Source organism: Saccopteryx bilineata, chromosome 11 (assembly GCF_036850765.1).
Source record: "Saccopteryx bilineata isolate mSacBil1 chromosome 11, mSacBil1_pri_phased_curated, whole genome shotgun sequence".
In the NCBI taxonomy this organism is placed as follows: Eukaryota; Metazoa; Chordata; class Mammalia; order Chiroptera; family Emballonuridae; genus Saccopteryx; species Saccopteryx bilineata.
The window spans coordinates 414,469-438,119 of record NC_089500.1 but is presented as its reverse complement, the minus strand read 5'-3'; the positions used below and the strand labels follow the sequence as shown (position 1 = coordinate 438,119).

General features: G+C 46.0%; 1 protein-coding gene across 4 annotated transcripts; it reads left to right on the top strand.

The window, feature by feature from the left end:
- Nucleotides 1-4,778: 4,778 nt before the first annotated feature.
- On the top strand, nucleotides 4,779-23,651 carry RBFA (ribosome binding factor A). 4 transcript variants are annotated; one of them, XM_066247000.1, is made up of 8 exons: nucleotides 4,779-5,008; nucleotides 6,410-6,452; nucleotides 7,919-8,095; nucleotides 8,708-8,820; nucleotides 11,873-11,957; nucleotides 14,784-14,857; nucleotides 15,998-16,386; nucleotides 22,661-23,651. In XM_066247000.1, the coding sequence occupies exons 1-7, from the start codon at nucleotides 4,818-4,820 to the stop codon at nucleotides 16,353-16,355; spliced, it is 1,041 nt and encodes a 346-aa protein (XP_066103097.1). In that variant the 5' UTR covers nucleotides 4,779-4,817; the 3' UTR covers nucleotides 16,356-16,386; nucleotides 22,661-23,651. The 4 variants fall into 4 exon arrangements, with proteins under 4 accessions (XP_066103097.1, XP_066103098.1, XP_066103099.1 ...); XM_066247001.1 differs by lacking the exon at nucleotides 22,661-23,651 and adding an exon at nucleotides 18,239-18,712; XM_066247002.1 differs by lacking the exon at nucleotides 22,661-23,651 and having other exon boundaries at nucleotides 4,779-4,978; nucleotides 15,998-16,795.

Here is a 23,651-nt window from a genome sequence, read left to right as displayed (position 1 = left end):
TGTCGGGATTTACTGACTAGTAAGGGACAAGACCAAACAACGCAGCATCTCTGTGAGCCAGTGATTATTGCGGGGAAACAGGGAGGTGTACAGTGCCTGGTCTGCTGCGGAGTTTTCAGGGTTGGCTATGATGATGGGTTAGGGAGCAGTGTGCCTCCTTTCTGAAGTGGTTTTTAACCTGGTGAGCAGGTAGTACAGAAAGAAAATTAGGGCATGAGCAAAGGAACTGGCATGTAAACAGGCAGAAACTTAAGGGACTACACTGCAGGAGGCACAAAACCACAAGCAAAAAGCTATCTCCCCCTGATGTCTTCACTTGCCATTTTGTACCAGAGGAGCTGCAATGCAGCCTTGTTTGTTTGGTTCGTGGGTTTGCATAAATAAACTCCACTCCCACACTCATAACACTAGTGATTTGTCCGCTTCATAGTGGAGAACCCCGCCTTGCCTTCCTGCCTGACCTGCCACATCACGCCCCTACACCCCGCCCCAGCCACACCCATTGCCACCCTGCTCCACCCACCCGTTCCGCCCCAAATCGGCCGGGCAGCGACCACTTGTCCACTCTACACCAGTGGTCCCCAACCCCCAGGCCGCGGACCGGTACCGGTCCGTGGGCCATTTGGTACTGGTCCGCAGAGAAAGAATAAATAACTTACATTATTTCCGTTTTATTTATATTTAAGTCTGAACGACGTTATATTTTTAAAATATGACCAGATTCCCTCTGTTACATCTGTCTAAGACTCACTCTTGACGCTTGTCTCGGTCACATGATACGTTGCCACTAAAATTAAACCCATAAACTAGCAAAATGAGTGAAAAACAAAATTCCATCGAAAGTTTTTTTGCAAAGTGGAAAAGGGCCAGTGAGGAGACAGAAGAAGAACCTACGACCTCAAAGAAAAAGAAGGCTTCACCCTGGCCGGTTGGCTCAGTGGTAGAGCGTTGGCCTGGCGTGCAGGAGTCCTGGGTTCGATTCCCGACCAGGGCACACAGGAGAGGCGCCCATCTGCTTCTCCACCCCTTCCCCTCTCCTTCCTCTCTGTCTCTCTCCTCCCCTCTCGTAGCCGGGGCTCCATTGGAGCAAAGTTGGCTCCGGGCGCTGAGGATGGCTCTGTGGCCTCTGCCTCAGGTACTAGAGTGGCTCTGGTCGCAATAAAGCGACGCCCCAGATGGGCAGAGCATCGCCCCCTGGTGGGCGTGCCAAGTGGATCCCGGTCGGGCGCATGCGGGAGTCTGTCTGACTGCCTCCCCGTTTCTGGCTTCGGGGGGGAAAAAAAAAAAAAAAGAAAAAGAAGGCTTCATTTAACAGACAATACCAGGAGTCCTACTTGAAGTATGGATTTATTGGAACTGGTGATTCTCGCGCACCAAGGCAGCTCTGCATAATATGTGGCAACCGGCTAAGTAATGAGGCAATGAAGCCTTCAAAACTGATTCGCCACTTGGAGACCAAGCACCCTACTTTATTTTTTTATTTTTTAATTTATTTTTTATTTTTCTGAAGCTAGAAACGGGGAGAGACAGTCAGACAGACTCCCGCATGTGCCCGACCGGGATCCACCCGGCATGCCCACCAGGGGCGACGCTCTGCCCACCACGGGGCGATGCTCTGCCCCTCTGGGGGGTCGCTGTGCCGCGACCAGAGCCTCTCTAGCGCCTGGGGCAGAGGCCAAGGAGCCATCCCCAGCGCCCGGGCCATCTTTGCTCCAATGGAGCCCCGGCTACGGGAGGGAAAGAGAGAGACAGAGAGGAAGGAGGGGGGGTGGAGAAGCAAATGGGCGCTTCTCCTATGTGCCCTGGCCGGGAATCGAACCCGGGTCCCCCGCACACCAGGCTGACGCTCTACCACTGAGCCAACCAGCCAGGGCCCAAGCACCCTACTTTAAAAGACAAGCCTTCTGAGTATTTCGAAAGAAAAAAGCATGAACAAGAAGGACAGAAACAATTACTGGTGGCCACTACATCACTAAATGCGAGTGCACTAAGAGCATCATACTTGGTGGCTAATCATATTGCTAAGGCTAAGAAGCCATTCACCATTGGTGAAGAATTGATCCTTCCAGCCACTAAAGACATTTGTCGTGAACTTCTAGGAGAGACTGTGGTGAAAAAGAGCACAGATGCCTCTTTCGGCTACCACCATCACACGGCGCATTGAGGAAATAGCAGAGGACATCGAATCACAATTGTTGGAAAGGATTAATAAATCACCATGATACGCTCTCCAGGTGGACGAATCTACAGATATTGACAACAAGGCAATGCTACTTGTTTACATGCATTATCTTTATCAAGAGGATATGCATGAGGATATGTTATGTGCACTATCATTGCCAACCAAAACCACAGCCGCAGAACTATTTAAATCGCTGGATGACTATATATCAGGAAAACTGAAATGGTCTTTTTGTGTTGGCATATGCACAGATGGAGCTGCTGCCATGACCAGAAGGATGTCTGGTTTAACTACTCGGATTAAGGAGGTTGCACCTGAATGCGAGTCTATGCATTGTGTCATTCACAGGGAAATGCTGGCTAGCTGAAATATACCACCGGAACTTAACAGCGTATTGAATGATGTCGTTAAAGTTATTAACCACATCAAAGCACACACCCTTCACTCGCGCCTATTTGAGCAGCTTTGTGAGGAAATGAACGCAGAGCACAGACACCTTCTCTTATACACAGAAATAAGATGGTTATCCCGAGGGAGGTCCTTGGCCAGAGTGTTTGAATTACGGGAGCCGCTGCAGTGATTTCTCTCAGAAAAAAAGTCACCGCTAGCTGAGCACATTTCAGTGACGAGGAATGGGTCGCAAAACTCGCTTACTTGTGCGACATATTTAATCTCCTCAATGAACTCAATCAATCGGTCACTTCGGGGAAAATGACAACTGTCTTCAAGTTGGCAGATAAAGTAGCTGCATTTAAAGCCAAACTGGATTTGTGGGGACGATGAGTGAACAGGGGTATATTTGACATGTTTCAAACATTCACGGGAATTTAGGAAGAGACTGAGCCCATGCCTTCATTGTCCCAGCTGGTGCACGATCACCTGTATTTGCTTTTAAAATAGTTTGAACGCGGCCCTGGCCGGTTGGCTCAGCGGTAGAGCGTCGGCCTGGCGTGCGGGAGACCCGGGTTCGATTCCTGGCCAGGGCACACGGGAGAGGCGCCCATTTGCTTCTCCACCGCCCCCCCTCCTTCCTCTCTGTCTCTCTCTTCCCCTCCCCCAGCCAAGGCTCCATTGAAGCAAAGATGGCCCGGGCGCTGGGGATGGCTCCTTGGCCTCTGCCCCAGGCGCTAGAGTGGCTCTGGTCGGCAGAGCGACGCCCCAGAGGGGCAGAGCATCACCCCGTGGTGGGCAGAGCGTCGCCCCTGGTGGGCGTGCCGGGTGGATCCCGGTAGGGCGCATGTGGGAGTCTGTCTGACTGTCTCTCCCCATTTCCAGCTTCAGAAAAATACAATAAATAAATAATAAATAAATAAAATAGTTTGAACGCTACTTCCCAACCACAAAAGACCCACGAATTGCCAAGGAATGGATCCGCGATCCATTTGTCAGCAAACCAGGTGAATCCAGTGTGTCTATGCAAGAAGAGGATCAACTACTGGAGATTGCAAATGACGGCGGCCTTAAAAATATGTTCGAGACTACAACTCTGCCGGTGTTCTGGATTAAAGTCATGGCAGAATGCTCCGAGGTCGCCACAAAAACACTAAAAACCCTGTTGCCATTTCCGACATCCTATTTATGTGAAGCGGAATTTTCTGCAGTGACAGCAACCAAAACAAAATTACGGAATAGACCGGACATAAGCAACACACTTCGGGTGTCATTGTCTCCCATTACCCCTAGATGGGACCGTCTGGTTGCAGAGAAACAAGCTCAGGGCTCCCACTGATTTAGCGTATGGTTGTTGAGAGATAGGCTACTATCTCTCATTCTATATATACATTATAATAAATAACCCTTAACTTACAATATTCATAACAATGGTGAGTTGTATTTTTCATGCACTTTATATTTGTTTTTGGATTGTATCTTATTTTTAAGGCATGTTTAAACATTACCATAGCGACTGGAAAGTGTTTGGAGGCAAAGAAGATGTTAAGAGGATGCTTCTAAAAAAGTTGCATATCTGTACACAGTGGATTCATGTTTATTTTTATTGTCGTAGGTTCACGATTCGTAGTGAGCCTGAACCTATCATATTACACATTGATGCCAGACACGAAACATCAGAATAACAAATTTAAATACAGCCTGAATAATAATGACATGCTCGTTCCTCCTTTAACTTTGCCCAATAAATATTGTAAGTTCAACAATTATATTTTAAAATACCACAGTTTTTACGCCGGTCGCATAATTTTGTGCATTTATCCGTCCCAGCGTAAAGGCTGGTCCGTGAAAATATTTCCTGACATTAAACCGGTCCGTGGCCAAAAAAAGGTTAGGCACCACTGCTCTACACCGCGGTGCATGCATGTCGCCCCACCCCCGCTGCCTCACGTCCCGCCTACCCGTCCTCCAGGCTCCGCCCTGCCATACGAGAAGACGTGTGCACGTCGCTCCGCCCTACCGCTTCACGTCCCGCCCCATCCCTTGGACCTTCGTCTCACGTTTACCGCAGCGCTACTTCACCTTCCGCCTGCCCATCGTTGAGGCCACGCCCCACCTCCCGTCTCCTGGGCCGGCGTCCTCCCGCTGCACGTCAACGTACCTCACGTCGCCCCGCCCCGCCTCTTTCTGTTCCGTCCCACGTCGCTTTACCTCACGTTGCTCCGCCAGGGCTCGCTGGAGACCCATGTTGGGGGCGGGCGGGTGTCTGTGGGGGTTCACTGCGGGGCTCTGGTCGTTCCTCGGTGGGAGCCATGCAGGGCTTCTTCCCAGTGGTGCCCGAAGCCTGCATGGCTCGCCAGTACCATGTGGCAAGAACCTGCTCAAGAAATTTGCCTGGAAAACCAAGTACGGCGCCCCGAGTGCGGGATGTAGCAGGTGGGAGCGGTGCGCTCCAGGTCAGGGGCCTGGGCGGTGCCCGCAGGGCGAGAATGGAGCCCAGGAGGCGGGCTTCGGACCCACGGGGCTGGGGTCTGCAGACGGCGGGGCCCGGGACCTATGGGCACTTAGCCAGTGCTGTCTTTACTTCCTAGATGAATGATTATTGCCGTTTTCCCGAGCCAATCTTTTCACTGTTCTTGTACGGTTGAGATAATAGTTTTAAGTCTCCTTAAAACTAGCAGTACATCAAGAACCAACGAAGCAAAGTGATGTATATGTTTATGTTGATTCTTGTTACCAGAAGCATTTTTTTTTTTTTTTACAGAGACAGAGAGAGAGAGAGAGAGAGGGACAGACAGACAGGAACGGAGAGATGAGAAGCATCAATCATTAGTCTTTCTTTGCGCGTTGGGACTTCTTAGTTGTTCATTGATTGCTTTCTCATATGTGCCTTGACCGCGGGCCTTCAGCATACTGAGTAACCCCCTGCTGGAGCCAGCGACCCTGGGTCCAAGCTGGTGAGTTTTTTTTTAAAGTCACAAATTAGCACTTTTTATATATATATATTTTATTTTATTTATTCATTTTTAGAGAGGAGAGAGAGAGGGAGAGAGAGAGACAGAGAGGGAGAGAGAGGAGGGGGGAGAAGCTGGAAGCATCAACTCCCATATGTGCCTTGACCAGGCAAGCCCAGGGTTTCGAACCTGCGACCTCAGCATTTCCAGGTCAATGCTTTATCCACTGCGCCACCACAGGTCAGGCTTTTTTTTTTTTTTCTCAAGCCAGATGAGCCCACGCTCAAGTTGGCGACCTCAGGATCTCAAACCTGGGTCCTTCCACATTCCAGTCCAACGCTCTATTCACTGCCACCGTCTGGTCAGGCCAGAAGCATTTTTTTTTTTTTTTAAGTAAGGTGCATCTTTTTTTTCTTTTTTTAAAATATTTTATTTATTGATTTTTTTAGAGAGAGAAGAGTGAGAGAGAGAGACAGAGAGAGAGAGAGAGAGAAGGGGGAGGAGCAGGAAGCATCAACTTCCATATGTGTCTTGACCAGGCAAGCCCAAGGTTTCGAACCGGCGACCTCAGTGTTCCAGGTCGATGCTTTATCCCACTGCGCCACCACAGGTCAGGCCAGAAGCATTTTTTAGGAGAGTAGTTTCATCCAATAGAGAAGGAGATTAGAAAAATAGGAAACATTTTCTTTCCGTGTTATGCTTAATTTTAGAATTACATTGGAAAACTTGTCAGGATAGATGTTTATGGTAAGCAATAAATAAAATGAAATATTTTGATCTTCATACCACTTTTGTGGTATCATAAGTTCTAATTAACTTATGTAACTTTGTCTTCTTTCATTTGCTATCAGTATCTGACATAGTTCTTATTTTCTCCCCGTAGAAAGAAGTTTTGGTATGAAGGCCCTTCCCTGGGTTCTTACTTGGTGAGTAGAGGGACAGCAGTAAACCCCCTCACAGTCTTGAAGTGCACGAGGTTCCAAAAGTCGACAGAGCTCCAGCCTGAAAGCCCTTCGGTTCCCATATCGGAGAGGACAGTGTCTCGAGGAGTGGGGCTGGATGAATTGGTAACAGAATTTTGACCTTTAAAAAACTTCTGACACTGGCCCTGGCCGGTTGGCTCAGTGGTAGAGCGTCGGCCTGGCGTGCAGAGGTCTTGGGTTCAATTCCCAGCCAGGGCACACAGGGGAAGCGCCCATCTGCTTCTCCACCCCTCCCCCTCTCCTTCCTCTCTGTCTCTCTCTTCCCCTCCCACAGCCGAGGCTCCATTGGAGCAAAGATGGCCCAGGCGCTGGGGATGGCTCCTTGGCCTCTGCCCCAGGCGCTAGAGTGGCTCTGGTCGCTACAGAGCAACGCCCTAGAGGGGCGGAGCATCGCCCCCTGGTGGGCAGAGCTTCGCCCCCCACTCCCCCTGGTGGGCATGCCGGTGGACCCCGGTGGGGCGCATGCAGGAGTCTGTCTGACTGTCTCTCCCCGTTTCTAGCTTCAGAAAAATACAAAAAAACCCCAAAAAACAAAAAAATAATCCAGAATGTCATATCTATGATCAAATAACATAGTAATGTCCATTCAGTTTTAACGCATGTGTATGAAACACACATGCATACATATATTGTAAAAATTTAATGAATGGCTCTGGTTAGAAAAAAATACATTTTACTAAAACCACTAAATTGTACATTTTTATTTGATTTTATTTTATTTATTCATTTTTAGAGAGGAGAAAGAGACAGAGAGAGAGAAGGGGGGGAGCTGGAAGCATCAACTCCCATATGTGCCTTGACCAGGCAAGCCCAGGGTTTCAAACCGGCGACCTCAGCATTTCCAGGTCGACACTTTATCCACTGCACCACCACAGGTCAGGCAAATTGTACATTTTAAGAGAAAGAATTTTATATGTGGATTATAATCCAGTAAAAGTTTGGTTTTTTTAATCAATTTATTTTTAAAATTTTTAAATTCATTTTAGAGAGGAGAGGGAGAGACAGAGAGAGAGAGAGAGAGAGAGAGAGGAGAGACAGAGAGAAGGGGGAGGAGCTGGAAGCATCAACTCCCATACGTGCCTTGACCAGGCAAGCCCAGGGTTTTGAACCGGCGACCTCAGCATTTCCAGGTCGATGCTTTATCCACTGTGCCACCACAGGTCAGGCAGTAAAAGTTTTTCTTGAAAAATATGTCCTTGCAGTAATTTTTATTTTGGAGGAATGTTAGGTAAAATCTGGAAGGATCCAGGTCTGTAAACTAAGTATATTTTAATGAAGCTAAGGTGACTGAGTGTAACATTGTTCTTGTTTATTAAGGTGTTCCAGTTCTTCCCAGCTGCTTTTTTTGTAAATTAGGATGTTAATGATACAGTCTAGTGTTTATTTTGTGTCTGTTCTTCTTAATGCAGACTTATAAGCAGTCTCAGTTGGAATTCCTAACAAAGAGCACCTCAAAGAAAACCAAGAAGAAAGACAGCGTGCGCCTGAGGGTCTTGAATGGCCTCCTCCACAGGGCGCTTGGGGATTTGCTGTGCACTCCTGAAGTGGGCCAGGAGGTCTGTGACCTGAATGTGGAGCTGTCCAAGGTAGACTGCAGGGGCCCAACCGAGAAGATGGGGCTGAGGACTGCTGGCCTAATAGAGAAAGGCACCAGGTCATTCATGAGGTCTTTAGTTTGGATTGCAGAAATGATGCTAAGTGTGGCCATTTAAGTACTGAAGACAGACGGAGGGGGCATGTGTGGTGTGAAAGCAGAGTAGGGAGGTGTCTGACCACAACACCAAGTAAGTGTGATGACATGGAGCGGTTGAAGACCTGCAGGTCAGATAAGCAGTTGATTTCTCTGCCTTTGTCTTGGAGTAAAGGTGAAGGTGGTGACTTGGTGACTTCCTGCCATCTGTCCACTTAGAGTGGGTTTAGCTAAAGGGTGATGAGAATAGTGACAGTTCTGGTGTTTCGGGTGAGTGCTCTGGGGTTGGGGTCAGGGTTGGGAAGTTGAGGGTTCAGTTTCTGGCCCTGCTTCATCAGTTGTAAGTATGCACAGGAGATGGTGACATGTGACAGTGCAGCTGGCCACCAGCTCTCAGCTGGTGGACATGCCGAAGCCTGCTGTCATGCTCGTTTTCATCTCCTCTGCGTTGTCTGTCTGTGGAAACCCCACTTAAACTGAAAGAAATTTCTTGGGGGTTGGGGGTAAGGTGTCTCTGACCTCAGACTTCTCCGCCTGCCGTGTATACTGGAGGACAACGCCCTCTGCTGAGCAGAACGCAGAAACCCAGGCCACCCTACAGAGATACGCGGCATATATGAGGTGAGGATGCTTTGCTTGCCTAGTGTGCTTGCTTTTGCAGCACCTGGAATTTCCCAGCCTGTTTCATGAGGAAAATTTTGGAAACATTTTCTTGAATTTAAGAGTATAATTTACATTTCATTTAAGCCATCATCTAGGTAAGTGTTTCTCAAAGTGTGGTCCTGGATCCCTAGGGGCCTCAGTGATCTTTTGGAGGGTTTGTGAGGTTAAAGCTGTTTTCACAGTAGGATGTTACTTTCCTTACTCACTCTGTGGACATTGCCCTGAAGCCACAGGGGGTAAAATGGCTGGCCCAGAGGTCCTGTGGAGTCATAGCTCATGCCACATACTCAGTAAAAACAGTGCTAGTTTTATTTAAGGATGTCCTTGATGGATAAGCAAAAGTTATTCTTTTATTAAGTTTCAACCCTGGGGTACATGTCTTTCTAGTGCCATGTGTGGTGGGAATTGTACGTGGAGCCTCTGCTGTGTATGGAGGACGGTGGTTGTCCTTGGGAAGAACACTGCCTTTGCTGAAATAGATGTTTCTGGGGCAAGAGAACCAACTATGGTTTTTCAGATTTGGGTATTTGACAGACATTTTCTGCAAATGAACCAAGTGAATCTGTCACATCACTGACCATACTTACTGCCAGTAATAAAATTGAGGCTCTCAAGTGAAATCAGAATTTTAGGAAGCATATGTACTGCTGCAAGTCTGACAGCTTTCTAGCACTTACAGCCTTTTGATGAGGTTGGTGGTGATACTAGCAAATGTGGTGTTGTGAAATGCCTCACTGGGCCTTCTGAAAGTCTGCAGAAGTTGATGAACCAGTATTTCCAGATGACCAGTGCCTGAGGTTACAGAATCCTGCATAGGAAAAGGTCATGTCAAAGTGCAGGAGAGACTAGGGAGTTTAAAATGACAGTGTGACATGTTCGTTGGTCTGGTTTCAGATTCCAGATTGCAGCTAACCTTTAAAAATCTGCCATGTGTTGCTCTTGCTGGGTAGCTCAGTTGTTTAGAGTGTCATCTTGATATGGTAAGGTTGTGGGTTCAGCTGCCAGTCAGGGCATATACAAGAATCAAGCAATTAATGCATAAATAAATGGAAAAACAAATCAGTGTTTCTCTGTCTAAAGAATCAATCAATCAAAAATTTTAAAGAATCCATGGCTTTCAATACCACATGGCCAACTCTGCACACAGTGTGGTGATAATCAATACTCACGAAGAGCCAACTTAAGAAAGATAGCCGTGCATGGTTGCAGACATTAAAAAAAAAGGTAGAAAAATCTAGCATGTGTTGAGTTTTTGTTTAGTGTCAGAAAGATTTAAATTTTTTTTAATAGAGAAAAAGTAAGGGAGGAAGAGGGAGAAACATCGATTTGTTGTTCTACTTATTTATGCATTCAGTGGTTGATGTATGTATGTGCCCTGACCGAGGATCAAACCTCGGTGCGTCAGGATGATGCTCCAACCAAGCTAACCGGCCAAGACCGCTCTTTTCTTTCTTTTTTTTTTTTTTTTTTTGTATTTTTCCGAAGCTGGAAACGGGGAGAGACAGTCAGACAGATTCCCACATGCGCCCGACCGGGATCCACCCGGCACGCCCACCAGGGGGCGATGCTCTGCCCACCAGTGGGTGATGCTCTGCCTCTCCGGGGTGTCGCTCTCCCGTGACCAGAGCCACTCTAGTGCCTGGGGCAGAGGCCAAGGAGCCATCCTCAGCGCCCAGGCCATCTTTGCTCCAATGGAGCCTCGCTGCGGGAGGGGAAGAGAGAGACAGAGAGGAAGGGGGAGGGGTGGAGAAGCAAATGGGCGCTTCTCCTGTGTGCCCTGGCCGGGAATCGAACCCGGGACTTCTGCACGCCAGGCCGATGCTCTACCACTGAGCCAACTGGCCAGGGCCAATAAAAACTTTTTTAATTCTTAGTTTTAGTTTTAATTTCTAGTATGATAAATATTGATAAGTATAACCCACATAAACAACAACACTTTGGGGTCCTCTATAATTTTTTTTTAAATAATTTTTTGAGTATAAAGGGATCCTGGGGTTTTTCAAACTGCTGAGCTGGGTGACAGTAAAAAAGTTATTCATTTTTCTCCTCAGGCTTAAAAATTATGGAAAACCAACCAACCAACCAGCACGCTCAGAATTGGCATCCCTCTTTCCTTCTTCTCCTCCTTTCTCTTGTCACTCTCACCTCTGTCCTAATACTATCCTGCATTGTCAGGAGAAGGAGGCCGATGTTGAGAAGTCAGTCATTCAAGGAACGGGTATTTTCACATCATCTACATCGTGGTCACTGACATCCGTCACAGTGATCCCTAAGAGTCTGTAAAGTTGTGTATTAAACAATGGTCATTTAATTTCATTTTTACATTTAACAGAAGCAAGAATTGATTTCCAACAAGTGTCGAGATAACAGTTTTTTGTTAGGTAGTAAGAAAATTCAGTTAAACAGAATGTCCCTTTTCTCATCTCTTATCACCCAGCATTTAGTTCAAAGGTTTTTCCATAACTATGTACCCGGATCTTCTGTCACTGAGCAGATACGCTGTGTGTCACAGCCACATATCCGCTGGGTACTTGCTCCAGATTCACCATATATCTACTTGTTGCATGACTGTATAATACAGAGATCACTTTGATGTGACATCTGAGTGGTTGGGGATGTATCGCACGTTGGAGGTGTCTCATCGCTGATGCATGTCCATTGGATAGAAGAGGAAACATTGACAAATGTTTAGTAATAGTGATCAGCTGTGGAGCCCAAGGCCACAGTGATGCCCAGGAGAGTGTCTTAAGTTTAGATCAGATTATATACAGGAATCTCAAAGGTTGCATTTAGAGAAAAACAGTTATAGTGACAATGCATTTCTTATCCCTTCTGTAATGTAGAGTTGGCTAAAGAAGACTTTTCTGGGCCGATATTTTCACCTTCGAGTAATGTGATAAGTAAATCTTATTTCTTAGGTCTTGGTTTATATATTTTTGTTCCTGGCACTGTCTCAGCTCTCCTCTAAATGTCACCTGCCGCAGCACTGATCAGCATTGTCTCTCTCCAGACATCTTTTGATGTCCCAGCAGACTGTGAGGAACATGCCACCAATAGTGTTTGTTCAGGACAAGGAACATGCATCTCTAGCTGAGGTGAGGCTTTTAAATAATAGACTTTATAAGGTAAACTTTTATATGGGTAAGATTTCTAAGAAGATAATATATACAATTTTTTTTTAGAGAGGAAGGGAGAGAAAGAGAATCACTGACTTGTTCCACTTATTTATGCATTCATTGCTTGACCCTTTATATGCCCTACCGTGGATCAGACCCGTAACTTTGGCGAATCGGGATGACACTAACTTAACTGAGCTACCTGGCTAGGGCAAAGTATACAGTTTTATTTATTTATTTAATTTATTTATTTTTTAAGACTATATTCATTTTAGAGAGGAGAGAAGGAGGGGAGAGAGAGAGAGAAGCGGAGGAGCAGGAAGCATCAACTCCCATATGTGCCTTGACCAAGTAATTCCAGGGTTTTGAACTGGCGACCTCAGCATTCCAGGTTGATGCTTTATCCACTGTGCCACCACAGGTCAGGCCGCAAAGGATACAGTTTTAAAAAGTAATCTTGGGGCCCTGGTCAGTTCTGGCTCAGTGGATAGAGCGTCAGTCCAGCATATGGACATCCTGGGTTCAATCCTGATCAGGGCACATATGAAAAGTGACCATCTGTTTCTTTTCCCCTCCCACTCCCCCTTCTCTCTCTTCCCCTCTTGCAGCCAATGGCACAGTTGGTTCAAGCGTCAACCCGGGGTACTGAGGATGGCTTGGTTGGTCTGAGCATCAGCCTCAGGCACTGAGGAAGGCTCTGTTGATTCAAGCATCAGCCCCTGGTCGGGGTGCATGCAAGAGTCTGTCTCTCTATCTCACCTCCTCTCACTTAAAAAAATATATATAGCGCTGGCCAGTTGGCTCGGTGGTGGAGCGTCAGCCTGGCGTGCAGGGGTCCCAGGTTCGATTCCCAGCCAGGGCACACAGGAGAAGCGCCCATCTGCTTCTCCACCCCTCCCCCTCTCCTTCCTCTCTGTCTCTCTCTTACCCTCCTTCAGCCAAGGCTCCATTGGAGCAAAGTTGGACAGGGCACTGAGGATGGCGTCATGGCCTCCGCCTCAGGCGCTAGAATGGCTCCGGTTGCAATAGAGCAACGCCCCAGATGGGCAGAGCATTGCCCCCTGGTTGGCATGCCGGGTGGATCCCAGTTGGGTGCATGCGGGAGTCTGACTGCCTCCCTGCTTCTCACTTCAGAAAAATACAAATAAATAAATAAATTAAAAAGTAAACTTGGAAGGGTACAAATGAAAAGTAAGACCCCCATGCTTGTTTTTTAGCCCAAGTCACCAGAGGTAATCCTGTTTTCTGGCTTTTTTCTTTTTCTTTTTTTTTTTAGAGTGAGAGAGGTAGGGAGAGAGACAGAAACATCAGACTGCTCCTGAATGTGCCCTAACTGGGGAATTGAACCGGCAACCTCTGCACTCCAGGACAGTGTTCCAAACAATCAAGCTATCTGGCCAGAACTTAATTTTTTTTATTTATTGATTGATGCTTAGAGAGAAAGAAAGGGGAGGGGGAAGGGAAGGAAGCATTCATCTGTTGTTCACTTAGTCATGCATTCACTGGTTGCTACCTGTGTGTGTGCCCTCAGCAGAGATCAAACCCGCAACCTTGGCCTGACCTGTGGTGGCGCAGTGGATAAAGTGTCGACCTGGAAATGCTGTGGTCGCTGGTTCGAAACCCTGGGCTTGCCTGGTCAAGGCACATATGGGAGTTGATGCTTCCTGCTCCTCCCCCCTTCTCTCTCTATCTCTCTTCTCTCTCCCTCTCTCTCTCCTTTCTAAGATGAATAAATAAAATAAAAATAAAATTAAAAAAAAAAAAACAAACCCGCAACCTTGTAATTTCAGGACAATTCTTTTAACTGACTGAGCTAACGAGCCAGGGCCTGACTTTAATTTTTTTTTTTAATGCTTATCTCTGTAACTATTTTTTTTTTTTTAATTTTATTTATTCATTTTTGGAGAGGAGAGAGAGGGAGAGAGAGAAACAGAGAGAGAGAAGGGGGGAGGAGCTGGAAGCATCAACTCCCATATGTGCCTTGACCAGGCAAGCCCAGGGTTTTGAACCGGCGACCTCAGCATTTCCAGGTCGATGCTTTATCCACTGCGCCACCACAGGTCAGGCTCTCTGTAACTATTAACTAGTAAACCAAATCTCCAATTCTTGATTTATAAACTTGAGGCAGTCGGAGTTGCCTGCCTCTTACTTCCCTGGTTTTCAATCCACCTAGTTATTTTACACCATTAAGGCTTATAGGGTTTGCATTCAGTCCTGTGACTATAACTTTGATAATTACGTTGCTCTCAGCCACCTGACAATCATCTGGGAGACGAGCCACTTTGCTTAGTCCATTCTGGGTTCTATCCCTGGAGTCAGGGCACATAAGGAAAGCGACCAATGGATGCATTTAACTAAGTGGAACAACAAATTGATGATTCTCTCTCTAGACACAATTGGTTTTTTACAATTTAGATTTTTTTCTTTATGAAAAAAATCATATTTTAAAAATCTTTCTTTCATAAAGAAAAAAATCATTTTAAAAATCTTTTGAAGTGTAAGATACATAAAGTACCTAAGTCCTTCGATGTATAACGCTGATGCTTCAGAGATTTAACACACCCGTGAACACGTTGCTGGACATTTAGAAGATGAGTTCCAGAGCCTCCTTCACGCCCCTCCGTAACTCCCCTTGCAAAGACTGCCAGGAATTTGACCTCCATCACCAAATATTTGATAATACTTGTCCTTGGAGAGCGTCACTGTGAGGAGTGATGTAAAGAGGCGCGGCGCAAGGCTATGACGTCAGCTTTGATGCTTTGCTGAGGGGTGTGGCTTGCTGAACTGCCTTCTGTTTCTCTTCAGGTGGATCGGTTACTGGCAGTTGCTGATCTAGAGCCACCCGATAAAAAAGAAGACCTTACAGAGAGTGACTTAAGGTGATATATGTGGACAGATGTGCGGGGGGGGGGGGGGGGGGGGGGGTGCGTCTTCCCTGGTGCCCTAGCCTCAGTGTTGTGGGCCTGGCACTGCGGGGTGCCCTGTGGCCCAGCCCCATGTGGCCTGCCATAGCTCGGGCGACAGCACCTGGCATCTCACTGAGGCCGTCGGGAGAGTCATCAGCAGTGGCAGGGCTTCTGGCGGCCGCCATTGCTGCAGACTCGTCAGGTCTGTGTATCTCCCTTCTCGTTCGCTCAATGTGTTTTCTTGGTGTGCCCGACCCTATTCTAGCACTTCTGGCATGTCCATGCTCAGAACGCATGGCAGTGGCATCATTAGGAGCCTGCATTTTGCTGGGGGAGGCCGACAGGAAGCAGTAAATGGCAAATAAGTACAGTGGGTGCCGCGGTTTTGCAGGTTGGGTTTCAGCAAGGACTGAGCATTCTAGGGATGTATGTGGAGAAGCCAGTCCAGCAGGGGAACAGCCACGGCGGGCTCTCAACCTGTGCTCCGGAACTGGCTGCATCTGCTTCATGTGGGCACTGGCAAGACTTTGGGGGGCCCACAGGACCCATTCTGCCAAGCAGTGGGGCCGCAGAGCTGGAGCAGAGGCCTCAAGCTGAAGTGAGTCCATGTGTCTGGGACCAGCAAGGAGCCAGCATGAGGAGAGACAAGTGGGGATCCAAATGCATGGGCATGGAACTTTCCAGACTGGAGTGTTGGAGGGTTTAGAGGTGTGACACGGCCAGATTTCGGTTCTGAAAGGATCCTTTCATTTTGCTCTCAGAATAACTTTTCTTTTGTTCAGTTCATCAAGTAACCTGAGTGATAGACCTAAAAGACTTCACCCAAACTCTGTTTAACTGGGCTAGGGCGCTGTCTAAATTTAAATGGAGGCAAAGAAAATGTGTTTAGTGACCGTGCAGAGGACTGTGTCAGAGCTATGATAGTCTGTGCTGCACATGACGCCAAAAGTGCTAGCTGAAGGAGCTTGGGCAGGAGGGCACTAAAACCAAAGCCCAGTGCACCATTCTCCAGGTCGACCTTGGGACCAGCCCAGGCAGTGGGACGGGGTGTGGTGCCTGAGCCAGGAGCCGCACACAGTTGTTTTGTTGCTTCACTGTGCTTCTCCCCTCCAGGGACCCTGAGACCCCAGATGTCCCGTTACCACGTGACACCCTGGGCCCTGCCGTGCACTCGAGTCTGTGTGGGATTGATCATGAGGCACTCAACAAGCAGATCATGGAGTACAAGAGGAGGAAAGAGAAAAGTCACGGGGTTGAGATCCCAGCATGCCCGGGGCCAGAGCAGGTGGCTGAGCTGACAAGGAAAATGAAAAGGAGAAAGGCGGCCAGGCCTCGCATGGATGATGAACTCTCCCCAAAGAATTACCTGTGGGGGGTGGTGAGTGACAGTGACCCAGATGACGGCAGGGTCTTTCGTGAGGAGCTGACTCTGCACACGAGTGGGAGCCCCCGGAAGCAGAACAGGAACTGAATGCAGAGAGGTGGTGACAGGAAGGACCCAGGTGACTGTTAAGGATAGTGAAGGGAATGGGTCATGAGGCCTGCACCTGGTGGGAGTTTTGCTTTGAGAAGCACAATCATTTTTAGTGTTTCACAGGAAAGCCTTTGTATGATGTGCATTTGCGTTACACAAGGTATTTCTAAGTCCTCTTATTACTGTTACTGTGAAAAGAAAGCCTGTGGAAAGTGCATAAAAACCTTTTAGAGCCTGACCGGTAGGTGGTGGCGCAGTGGATCAAGTGTTGACTTGGAATGCTGAGTTCACTGGTTCAAAACCCTGGGCTTGCCTGATCAAGGCACATATGGGAGTTGATACTTCCTGTTCCTCCCCCTTTCTCTCTCTCTATCTCTCTCTCTCTCTCTCTCCTCTTTAAAATGAATAAATACAAATTAAAAGGAAAAAACCTTTTAGATTGATGACAATACAGTTGATCCTCATTACTTACTGATTTCATATTTGCAGGTTTGTGTACTCACTAAAATTTCTTTGTAACCCCTAAATCAATATTTGTGGTATTTTCAAAGTCATTCTTGGATGTGCCCAGAGATGTGAAAATTAGTCATACGATACACACATCCCCCGTTACGTTTAGACAAGGTAACTCTCTGCCTTACTCTCGTACTGTAAACAACTGCTTTTCACACTTTGTTTTGTTTTTAATATTTTATTTATTGATTTTACAGGGGGCAGGACAAGAAGTATCAACTCATAGTCACTTCACTTTAGTTGTTCATTGCATGCTTGTCGTATGTGCCTTGACCAGGCAAGCCCAGGGTTTCGAACTGGTGACTCAGTGTTCCAGGTCAATGCTCTATCCACTGTGCTACCACAGACCAGGCTCATGGTTTATTTTCTGCCACATTGTCCATGTTTTTGTCTTTTGATGGTGATTTCACTGTTAAAAATGGCCCTAAGCATGTTGCTGAAGTGCTGTCTAGTTTTCCTAAGTGCGAGATGGCTACGTATACCTTTAAGAATTAGAACATGTGTCAGAAGAGTGTTGTTCAGGTGCGAGTTACAGAGCTGTTGGGAAAGTAAAATATATCATTATTTAATTCTGACATGGAGATGCATTCTTGGGCTACGGGCAGCTCCCTTTTTCAAGTGTCATTAACTTTATTTTTTTATTTTATTTTTTTGTTTTTACAGGGACAGAGAGAGAGTCAGGAGCGGGATAGATAGGGACAGACAGGAACGGAGAGAGATGAGAAGAATCAATCATCAGTTTCTAGATTGATTGCTTTCTCATATGTGCCTTGACCGCGGGCCTTCAGTGGACCGAGTGACCCCTTGCTTGAGCCAGCACCTTGGTTCCAAGCTGGTGAGCTTTTTGCTCAAAACAGATGTGCCCACGCTCAAGCTGGCAACCTCGGGGTCTCGAACCTGGGTCCTCCACATCCCAGTCCGACACTCTATCCACTGCGCCACCATCTGGTCAGGCAAGTGTCATTAACTTTAAAAATTAAAAATGATTTTGATGAAGTTTAGATCATCAGTGACAAGTATACTATTAAGATAAAGCAAGGGCCTGACCTGTGGTGGCGCAGTGGATAAAGCATCAACCTGGAAACGCTGAGGTTGCCGGTTCAAAACCCTGGGCTTGCCTGGTCAAGGCACATATGGGAGTTGATGCTTCTTGCTCTTCCCCCTTCTCTCTCTCTCTCCCCTCTCTATAATGAATAAATAAAATCTTAAAAAAAAAAAAAAAAAAAGATAAAGCAAGGGAACTTGGCTACCACACTCAAATACTGGGTATTCCAAGTGGGTTTTATTAGAGTATGTTAATCTCGGTAAGTAACCAAGAGTAACTGGTATGTGAGTGTATTTTCCTTTCTTTTTTCTTTTTTTTTAAGTGAGAAGTGGGGAAGCAGAGAGACAGACATCCACATGTGCCTCGACCAGATTCTAACAGGCAAATCTCCTACTGGGTGATGCTTTGTCCATCTGGGCCCTCTGTTGCTTGGCAACCAAGCTATTTTTAGCACCTGAGAGGAGGCCATAGAGCCATCCTCAGCATCCGGGGCCAACTTGATTCAACTGAGCCTTGGCTGCGGGAAGGGAAAAGAGAGAGAGAGAGCACGAGAAGGGAGAAGGGGAGTGGTGAAGCACATAGTAGCTTTTCCTGTGTGTCCTGACTAGGAACTGAATGGGATTTCCACACATCGGACAGACGCTCTACAGCTGAACCAACCAGCCAGGGCTGAGTGTATTTTAATTACCAGAAGAAGAAAAGAAGAAGAAGGGCCATTGAGAAATGACAAAAGATCCACTGCAGATTCCTTTTTTGTTTTAAGTTTTTCACTGCATGGCCCTGACTGGTTGGCTCAGCGGTAGAGCGTCGGCCTGGTGTGCGGGGGACCCGGGTTCAATTCCCGGCCAGGGCACACAGGAGAAGCGCCCATTTGCTTCTCCACCCCCCCCTTCCTCTCTGTCTCTCTCTTCCCCTCCCGCAGCCAAGGCTCCATTGGAGCAAAGATGGCCCGGGCGCTGGGGATGGCTCCTTTGCCTCTGCCCCAGGTGCTAGAGTGGCTCTGGTTGCGGCAGAGCGACGCCCCAGAGGGGCAGAGCATCGCCCCCTGGTGGGCAGAGCGTTGCCCCATGGTGGGTGTGCCGGGTGGATCCCGGTGGGGTGCATGCGGGAGTCTGTCTGACTGTCTCTCCCCGTTTCCAGCTTCAGAAAAATACAAAAAAAAAAAAAGTTTTCACTGCAGGTTCTCACCTGAATTCTGTTTATATAAACCAGCAAATCTTGGCCATGTGCTATATATGATCTCAGTGCACTGTACAAAAATGTGTGTGGGTGCCTGTGTGAGAGTATGAGCACCCATGTGCATGGGTCTTTGGGGGGGGGAGTGTACCTGTGCACAGGCTATTAGGTCTGCAGGGTTTTAAGGCACAACATTCATAACATGCATTCCCGCCTAGCCTGTGCCACCAATATTTGTCTTGTGGGTTTGGCTCCATCTTGGGAAGCCTCATACCCATCAAGGTCAGGGAGGAGATGGACTTTTAAAATGGGGTCCTGTATTATTGCAAAGTTGTGCTTTTGGGCGGTAGGTACACTAAGTCTTCTCTTATTCCATAATAAAATAAAAACAGAATATTCCGATGCACAGCAATGTCTAGACCCCACTCTGGGATCTGTGGCAACAAGTTGTGCTTGGAGCCCAGACTGGCTACACTAACCCCTAGGTTGCAGCACCCTTCCTCTCATGGCGACCCTGGTCCTTGTGCATTTGTGATAAGATGGAAGATAGGAGGTGTCCCAGAATTGGGAGAGGGCATGGGGAAGGGATTTTGCTGATCCAGGACACAGAGACAGCCTAAACCAAGGGGGAAAATGACAGGGAAACACCAAACTCTGGAGAAGAATCAGACTCTGATTTCCAGAGTTACTACATTATTATATTCAGATTTCTAGTTTTCAACAGCAAAAATCACATGGCATACAAAGAAATAAGAAAGTATGGCCTATTCAAAAGAAAAAAAAATCAACAGAAATTGCCTCTGAAAAGGACCTGATGGTAGATTTACTAGACAGACTTGAAAACACTTAAAATACTCAAGGAACTAAAAGTGAAGAGAAAGAAAATCATGCATGAACAAAATGGACCCAGCAATAAAGAGAAAACAAATCATACGTCCTAGAGCTGAAAAACTCAGTAACTGAAATGAAATATTCACTAGAATGATTCAAAGGTATATTTGAGTAGGCACTGAGATAAGACAATGGAAATTAGTGAGTCTGAGAAACAAAATTAAAAAAGATTGGAACATTAACAGAGTTCAGGGACTTGTAGGACACCATCGTACAGACCAGCATGCAATAGGAATCACAGAGAACAGAGAGGGGTAGAGAGAGTATTTGAAGAAGTAATGGCTGAAAACTTAACAAATTTGATGAAACATCCAGGAAGCTCTGAATTCCAAGAAAGATGAACTCAGACACATAATCAGGTTTTCAAAAGCCAAACACAATTTCAGCAGCAGTGAAAAAATCATCACTTAAGAGGGGTCCTCAATTTGATTAATGAATTTCTTTCTCATCAGAAACTTTAGAGGTCAGTGAGCTGATGTATTCAAAGTGGTAAAATGTTTTTTAAAATTTCAACCAAGAGTCCTACATTTGGCAAAATTGTCCTTCAAAAGTGAGGGAGAGGCCTGACCTGTGGTGGTGCATTGGATAAAGCATCGAACTGGAATGCTGAGGTTGCTGGTTCTAAACCTTGGGCTTGCTCCATCAAGGCACATAAGAGAAGCAACTATGAATTGATGGTTCCTGCTTTGCTCCCTACCTTTTCCCTCTCTCCCCTTTCTATAAAATCTTTATTTTTTTTTAACAAGAAAGACAAGGACAGACAAGAAGGGAAATGAGTAGCATCAACTAATAGATGTGGAATCTTAGTTGTTCATTGATTGCTTTCTCATATGTTCCTTGACCAGGGGTTTCCAGCTGAGCCAGTGATCCCTTGCTCAAGCCAGTAACCTTGGGGTCAAGTCTGTGATCCTGGGGTCATGTTTGTGATCCCACACTCACGCCAGTGACCTCATGCTCAAGCTGGTGAACCTGTGCTCAAGCCAGCAACCTTGAGGTTTTGAACCTGGGTTCTCAGCGTCCCAGGACAATGCTGTATTCACTGCACCACCACCTGGTCATGCAATAAATAAAATCTTTAAAAAAAATTTATTTTAAATGAGAAACAAAAGCTGAGGAGTTTGTGACCACTAGACCTACCCTGCAAGAAATGTACAAGGGAGTGTGCAGGTGAAATGAAAGAACACTAGACAATAACTTGAAGCTGTATGGAGAAATATAGATCTCGATAGGGGGAAATACATAGACAATTATAAAAGCTAGTTATACTGGGCCTGATCCGTGGTGGTGCAGTGGATTAAGTGTCAACCTGGAATGATGAAGTCACCAGTCTGAAAACCTGTGCATTCCTGGCAAAGACACATATGGTAGTTGATGCTTTCTGCTCCTCACATCTTTCTCTGTCTTCTCTCTAAAATTAATAATAAAAAAAAATATGTCAGTGCAGTGGATAGAGAGTCAGACTGAGATGCAAAACCCTAAGGTTGCCGGCTTGAGCACGGTCTCACCAGCTTGAGCATGGGGTAGCTGGCTTGTGTGTGGGATCATAGGTATGACCCCATGGTCGCTGGTTTGAGCCCACAGGTTGCTTGCTTGAAGCCCAAGGTCATTGGCTTGAGCAAGGGGTCACTGGCTCAGCTGGAGCCCCCCAGTGAAGGCATATATGAGAAAGCAATCAATGGACAACTAAGGTGTCACAACAAAGAATTGATGTTTTTCATCTCTCTCTGTCTCTCTGTCTCTCTCTCTGTCTCTCTCTCTCTCTCTCTCACACACACACACACACACACACACACACACACTAAACCCAAAGCTAGCAGAAGGAAGAAAATAAAGATTAGAGCAGAGATTAAGGAAATAGAAAATAATAAAACAATACAAAATATCAATGAAACTAAATGTTGGTTTTTCAAAAAGCAACAAAATTGACAAACCTTTAACTAGATGAAGTGAAAAAGATTCAAATTTCAAAAAGCAGAATTGAAATTTGGGACATTACTACCAATTCTACAGCAATAAAACATGATAAGAGTATGAACAACTATATGCCAGCAGATTGGAAAACTTCAATGAAATGGACAAAATTCTTTTTTTTTTTTTTTTGTATTTTTCTGAAGCTGGAAATGGGGAGAGACAGTCAGACAGACTCCCGCATGTGCCCCACTGGGATCCACCCGGCACGCCCACCAGGGGCGACGCTCTGCCCACCAGGGAGCGATGCTCTGCCCCTCCAGGGCATCGCTCTGCCGCGACCAGAGCCACTCTAGCGCCTGGGGCGGAGGCCAAGGAGCCATCCCCAGCGCCCGGGCCATCTTTGCTCCAATGGAGCCTTGGCTGCGGGAGGGGAAGAGAGAGACAGAGAGGAAGGAGGAGGGGGTGGAGAAGCAAATGGGCGCTTCTCCTATGTGCCCTGGCTGGGAATCGAACCCGGGTCCCCCGCACACCAGGTCGATGCTCTACCGCTGAGCCAACTGGCCAGGGCCTGGACAAAATTTTTGAAACAAAAACCTACCAAGATTAAATCATGAAAAATTAGAAAACCTCTATACACTTATAACTAGTAAGATTGAATTATTAGTCAAAAATTTCCCCAACAACAAAAAAGTGTCCTGGACCTGATAGCTGTTAAATTTTACAAAATGTTTAAAGAAAACTATCCTAATCTCTCAAACTTTTCCAGACACTTGAAGAAGAATAAATACTTCTTGACTCAGTGTGTGAGGCCAGCATAACCCTGATACCAAAGCCAAAGACACTAACTACAAGGAAAGAAAACTACACACCAATATTCCTATGAACATTGATGAAAAAATTGTCAACAAAAATTCTAGCAAACAAAATTCCTCTGCATATTAAATGGATTACACCATGACCAAGTGGGTTTATTCCTGCAATGCAAGGTTAAACATGAAAAATGAATGTAATACGCCACATCAACAAAATAAATGGGAAAAAATGATCTCATTTGATGCAGCAAAAGCACTTGATAAAGTTAAACAATTTCATGAAAACACAACAATGTAGAAATAGAAGGAGACTACCTTAATATAATAAAAACCATATATGAAAATCCTACAGCAAATGTAATGTTCAATGGTGAAAGACTGAAAGCTTTTTCTCCAAGATTAGGAATAAGACAAGGATGTCCACTTTCTTCCCTTCTATTCAACACTACTTGAAGTTTTAGCCAGAGCAGTTAGACAAGAAAAATGAAATGAAAGGCCTCCAAATTGGAAAAGGAAGATGGAAAATTACCTCTTTTTGCAGATTATATGATCTTATGCATAGAAAATCCTGAGGACCACACAGAAACTTCAAGCTAGTAAATTAATTCAACAAATAGCAAGCTACAGAGCAACATTCAAAAATCAATTACATTTCTGTACACAATGGACAATCTGAAAAAGAGATCACAAACAATTCCATTAACTATAGCCTCAAAAAAGGAAAAATAAAACACTCAGGAGTTAACTTATCCAAGTGGATCAAAGACTTGCACAGTGAAGAACGACAAAATGAAGGGGACATCCATGGCAGCACATCCCGTGTTTATGGATGGGAAGACTTAATTATCTTATTTTCATTATCATGTTTGTCATAAAAACCTAGGAAAGTAATTGCTAATAAAGTGATTTGTATTTTAACCATTAATGTATTAAAGTAATTAAACC

What these genes read in the sequence shown, in the direction of transcription:
- RBFA (XM_066247000.1), top strand. Translation starts at nt 4,818, where the DNA reads ATGTTGGGGGCGGGCGGGTGTCTGTGGGGGTTCACTGCGGGGCTCTGG. An exon ending in AGATACGCGGCATATATGAG is followed by an intron (nt 8,821 to 11,872) that starts GTGAGGATGCTT and finishes GTCTCTCTCCAG; the next exon opens with ACATCTTTTGATGTCCCAGC. An exon ending in CTTACAGAGAGTGACTTAAG is followed by an intron (nt 14,858 to 15,997) that starts GTGATATATGTG and finishes TCTCCCCTCCAG; the next exon opens with GGACCCTGAGACCCCAGATG.